The sequence below is a fragment of the Geospiza fortis genome, unplaced genomic scaffold, assembly GCF_000277835.1.
Source record: "Geospiza fortis unplaced genomic scaffold, GeoFor_1.0 scaffold164, whole genome shotgun sequence".
NCBI classification, from domain to species: Eukaryota; Metazoa; Chordata; class Aves; order Passeriformes; family Thraupidae; genus Geospiza; species Geospiza fortis.
The window spans coordinates 982,677-988,182 of record NW_005054426.1 but is presented as its reverse complement, the minus strand read 5'-3'; the positions used below and the strand labels follow the sequence as shown (position 1 = coordinate 988,182).

At 47.9% G+C, this 5,506-nt stretch overlaps 1 protein-coding gene across 2 annotated transcripts; it reads left to right on the top strand.

Annotated features, from left to right (window-relative positions):
- Positions 1–191: 191 nt before the first annotated feature.
- On the top strand, positions 192–3,111 carry LOC102041238 (potassium voltage-gated channel subfamily A member 1). 2 transcript variants are annotated; one of them, XM_031061813.1, is made up of 2 exons: positions 192–463; positions 1,426–3,111. In XM_031061813.1, the coding sequence occupies exon 2, from the start codon at positions 1,636–1,638 to the stop codon at positions 3,109–3,111; it is 1,476 nt and encodes a 491-aa protein (XP_030917673.1). In that variant the 5' UTR covers positions 192–463; positions 1,426–1,635. The 2 variants fall into 2 exon arrangements, with proteins under 2 accessions (XP_030917673.1, XP_005426913.1); XM_005426856.2 differs by having other exon boundaries at positions 1,203–3,111.
- Positions 3,112–5,506: the final 2,395 nt, after the last annotated feature.

Sequence of the window (5,506 nt, the reverse complement as noted above, 5' to 3'; positions counted from 1 at the left end):
CGACTCCGGGGATGCGGCTGCAGGGCTGCGGCGCTCTGGCATCTCCGCCGCCGCCGCCCAGCGCCCGGCTCCTTTTCCAGCTGTCCTAAGGCAAGAGAGCTGGAGAGGCAGCAGCTAGGACTCCTTGATTTTATTGACTAACACAAGCCTTTGGAAAAGGTACTTTGCACTCTTTTCCACGCACACCCCCACCCCCCACTGCGGTTCTCGGCAGAAACTAATTAAACCCACTAGCCCCTGTGCAGCCAAAGACAGTGTATGAATATTTCAGTGTCTCGCAGGCAGCCCTGTAAAGCGATCGCTGCGTTATAAAGAGGGGCGCAAGAGGAGGAGGAGGAGGAAGGTTAAGTTTGCCGCTGCGGTTTTTGTTTTGGTTTGGTTTTTTTTGGATGCTGCTACAAGGCGACTTGACGCATTCCGGCGCTGGCTCCTACTCCTAAGCGGCACGTCTCACCCGGAGCAGGTAAGGAAAAGCCCCTTCTCCGTGCCGATGTTACCCCTCGATTTTGGACGGTTTGGGTCTGGGATGTCGACCTCCCTCCCCTTGCCTCTGTCTCAGTTACATTTAGCTGCTGCAAAGCAGGAGAGGAGATGCCTTGCCTCCCCCGCTCCTAATCCGCTCCCCCCCCCCTCCAGTTGGTGTGATGAAGTTGTCAGTGCTCAGCTAAGTCTCCACAGCGGGGAGCGCGGTGCTCGGGAGCCTCCTTTGCAGGAGCTGACCCCGCTGAAGTTTCCCGGGAAGCCCTCCCGATGAGTTCAGGGCACCTTCCTGCCTTGGAGGCCCTGGTGCATGTCCAGGGATGTGTAGGAATGCGTAGAACTCCGCATGTACTGCTGTAGTGGGCAGAACGGGATGTTCCTGCAGATGTGAAAGCCAGTCCATTGTGCCTGAGTGTGTGTGTGTATGTGGAGGGGCTTGGGGGCTGGTTTATTCTGTTTCTCTCTTCCCTGGCAGCCTCCATCCTGCAAGTGAGCTTTATGCCTTCAAAGCAGAGTATTTCCATCCCTCTCTCCCTCCCCAGCACAAAAGAGGAGAGGACCAGGGCAGTGGTGGTGGTGGTGGGAGGGGGGAAGGAAGAGGCAGGTGATGGAAATTTGCTGAGTTGGCATTGCAAGGACTCGCCTCCCAGCCAGCCCGTGATTTATTTATTTATTTATTTTATGTGTATGTGCGTGTGCGTGTGTGTGTGTGTGTGTGGTAGCTTCGGGGCAGCAGCTGCGGCGATGGTCAAGCCGGCAAGAAAAGTGGACGGATCGAGTTAAAGGCTAAAGGAGACGGCTGGGGAGGGGAACCCCAGCCTGGGGGTGCACTCCATAGACCTTCAGCCTCCCGGTGTAGGGGACAGGACCCCTCACCTTACCTGCCCTCTGCCCCCCCTAAAGGTACTTCTTCCCTCTTTCTTCACCCTCCCATCATCCCTGAAGCCTCTCCCTTCATCCCGCCTCTCTTTTCCCCTTTTGGGTATTTCCATCCTTTAGGCTCCACTTCCACCCCTTCCTCAAGCTCCCCAGCTCAACCCCCTCAACCCCCCCACCTTGAACCGCCCTGGGTCTCTCTGTGCTTCTCCATCCTCCTCCTCCTCCCTTTCCCTCACTTCCTCCCCTGCCCCTTGGTCCCCTTTCCTCTGTGCCACCATGACCGTGATGGCTGGAGAGAACATGGATGAGACTTCTGCGCTACCTGGCCACCCCCAGGATAGCTACCAGCCCGCTGCCCACGACGACCACGAGTGCTGTGAGCGCGTGGTGATAAACATTGCGGGACTGCGCTTCGAGACACAGCTGAAGACTTTAGCCCAGTTCCCCAACACACTGCTGGGCAACCCCAAGAAGCGCATGCGCTACTTTGACCCCTTGCGCAATGAGTACTTCTTTGACCGCAACCGGCCCAGCTTTGACGCCATCCTCTACTACTACCAGTCCGGGGGGCGGCTCCGCCGGCCCGTCAATGTTCCCCTGGACATGTTCTCTGAGGAGATAAAATTTTATGAGCTGGGTGAGGAGGCCATGGAGAAGTTCCGAGAAGATGAAGGATTCATTAAAGATGAGGAGAGGCCCTTGCCGGAGGGGGAGTACCAGCGCCAAGTGTGGCTCCTCTTTGAGTACCCAGAGAGCTCTGGGCCGGCAAGGGTTATTGCCATAGTCTCTGTCATGGTCATCCTCATCTCCATCGTGATCTTCTGCCTAGAGACATTACCTGAGCTGAAGGAGGACAAGGAGTACACAGTGCACCGCACTGACAACACCACCCAGGTCTACAAATCCAACATCTTCACAGATCCCTTCTTTGTTGTGGAGACCCTGTGCATCATCTGGTTCTCCTTTGAGCTGGTGGTGCGCTTCTTTGCTTGCCCTAGCAAGACTGATTTTTTCAAGAACATAATGAACTTCATTGACATTGTGGCCATCATCCCTTACTTCATCACCCTGGGCACTGAGATGGCCGAGCGGGAGGGGACTCAGAAAGGAGAGCAGGCCACCTCCTTGGCCATCCTGAGAGTCATCAGACTGGTAAGAGTCTTTCGAATCTTCAAACTCTCCCGGCACTCTAAGGGCCTCCAGATTCTGGGACAGACCCTCAAAGCAAGTATGAGAGAGCTAGGTTTACTAATCTTCTTCCTCTTCATTGGGGTGATTTTGTTCTCTAGTGCGGTATATTTTGCTGAGGCTGAAGAACCTGAGTCTCATTTCACAAGTATCCCTGATGCTTTCTGGTGGGCGGTGGTATCCATGACCACTGTGGGCTATGGTGACATGTACCCTGTGACAATTGGAGGCAAAATCGTAGGCTCCTTGTGTGCCATCGCTGGTGTGCTGACAATTGCCCTGCCTGTACCTGTCATCGTGTCCAACTTCAACTACTTCTACCACCGAGAAACAGAAGGGGAAGAACAGGCTCAGTTACTTCACGTTAGCTCCCCTAATTTAGCATCTGACAGTGATCTCAGTCGCCGCAGCTCCTCCACAATCAGCAAATCTGAGTACATGGAAATCGAAGAGGATATGAATAATAGCATAGACAATTTTAGAGAGGCTAATCTCAGAACTGGCAACTGCACTGTAGCCAACCAAAACTGTGTTAATAAAAGCAAGCTGCTGACTGATGTTTAAACAAACAAACAAAAAAACCCAAAACAAAATCCCCACTCACAGCTTGAAGACTTTAGTGACACAGTCACACTTTGTAGATGCTTTACTGATAGTCTTTGAATGCTTTATTTACCTCGTAAATGCATTGTTGCATTGCAAATCTTTGCTCTGCGATAAAGAAGCTTCCAGGATCCATGAAAGATAAAATTTTGTTTATTTTCAAAAAAAACCCATTTTCCACCTGGCAAATTATAACCATTTGAACTAGTTTAGTTTTAAGCCGCTATGATGCTAGACCTAAACTTTTCCTCTCCTATCTCCTCTTTTATTTTTCTTTTACTTTTTTTTTGGATAAAGCTATCTTAAACTAAGTAAGACAGTTTTTAGAGCTATTAAGCATATACATGGATTCCAGTAAAAATATTCTGCAAAACTACACAGTTGCAAGACAGTGCATCAGATAATAATAATACAAAAAGATCAGCCAAAACTTGTGGCAAGCATTTGCCATGGTGTTTATGAAGGAGTGCAAATTTTCCTTCCGCCCCCTCTGTGAAAGATTCCATCCTTCCAACCTACAGATCCACGCAGCACCTTATTAAAAAACCTCTTTTGCTGTCCATAGAAGAAATATCCTAAAAGGAGAATAACAAACAAAACTGAAGACAAAACATCTGCAATGCTGCTAAGTCCTCTCACATGCAGATGATAGAAACACACTTTGCCCCCACTTCCCATTTGGAACTGGATACAAAACTTTAAGCCCCTCTGTTGCAAGATAGCACAATGGAGTTTAATATAAGCATGTTTGAATTTGATACCATTTATTTTATGATCGCATGCTTGAAACGTTACCTCAGTCAATAGTGGATAAGCTTTCGTTTGAACTGAATCTTCTAAAAATAGGTCCTTTCTCTTCTCTTTTTTCATTTCTTTTCTTTTTCTTTTTGATTTGCATTCACCAGAAGTGCACTCCTTAATTTATTAAATCGTTGACTAGTAATTTAAAGTACTGTATTTAAGTGCGTATGTTAGTCAAAGGGGAACAATAACTTTTGGAGATCAAAGCATGTTCAAATATTCAGCATTATGGCCTATTTGATTAAAGTGTAACTTGAATTAATTAGTGCATGAATTCAATAATAATAATAATAATAATAATGATGATGATGATGATAATAACAACAATAATGATAACAATAAAAACAAAAAAAAAGTGCTTGATAGACTGAGGGCCTGAATGAACTGATTAGAGAAACCTGATTGTTTCCTGCATTGCTCAGGGAAGTGTGTTGGCTTTTGTCCAGGCGTTGTCAGAAAGGAACATATCCCATCCCTTAAAGGGAAAGCTATATGGAAAACTAACAAGTCAAGTTATATATAGCAACAGCTAAAAACCTAGTATCCTCTATAGATGAAAGGTGCAGATGCATGCTTTTTGGTGCATTCTCAGAATGTAAATGAAACTTATCTATTTCATGCATCCGAATTGCAGCAGCTGGTTTCTTTTGCAGTCATCAGTTGAGACTTTTTTGTATCCCCCCAAAACTCACTGAAGAGACCCAGCAGATTGATTGAGAGAGTTGCGCAGTGCCTTTATCTTACACCCCCCAAAACTGCTGAAAGTGCCTCCAGGAACTGAGTGGATCAGAGACACCGAGGGAAAGGACGAGGAGTCAGTCCTGTGTGTCAGGAGTGTCCTGTGCTGTCTACCAGTACAGCATGGAAAGTTTTAGTGATAGAAAGATCAAGTGTGAGTGAGAGGGATGCAGAAGAGGCAGGCAGAGATCACCAGTGCCTGTGGAATACTTTCCTTCCCTAGCCAGGCTGATGCTGCAGGGCTCTGCATTAGCTTCTGCCAAATAACTCCTAGTTGTGTGCATGCAAAGCTTCGGATTTCCCTGGTTTGTTCATAAAGGCATCACTGCCATCATTGTATCTGCCCTTCTTTTCCCTGAGGTGGCTCATTGGCAGCTTGTCCCTGTAGGGCAGGGCGCAGTCAGGCAACCAGACTGGAGGACTGTGCTCTTCTTTCCCTTAGGTTCCCCAGCCGGTAGATGGGAAAGGCTTTGCTGGGCCCTCCCATCCCTGTCTGCTCGATCCTCTTGCAGATCTTAGATCCCATCACAGCCTTTGAGTCATATTCTTCTTCCTGGTCTCTGATCTTACTGTACTTCCATCACTTCCTGGTGAGGGAATCAATGCTAGGAGAAGATATCTTCTGCAACATGCCAGCCTTGACTGCTAGGCCCTGGAAGAGCTGAACAAACATATAGGCACTAATCTCAATTTTTCAAATGGACAAAGTTGAGGACCTTCATTCTGCACTTAGCATGTGGCCAACTGCTTTTGAACACATCTCCTTCCATGGTGTACAGATCCTTTCCTCCCCGTCTTTCTGATATATGTATATATG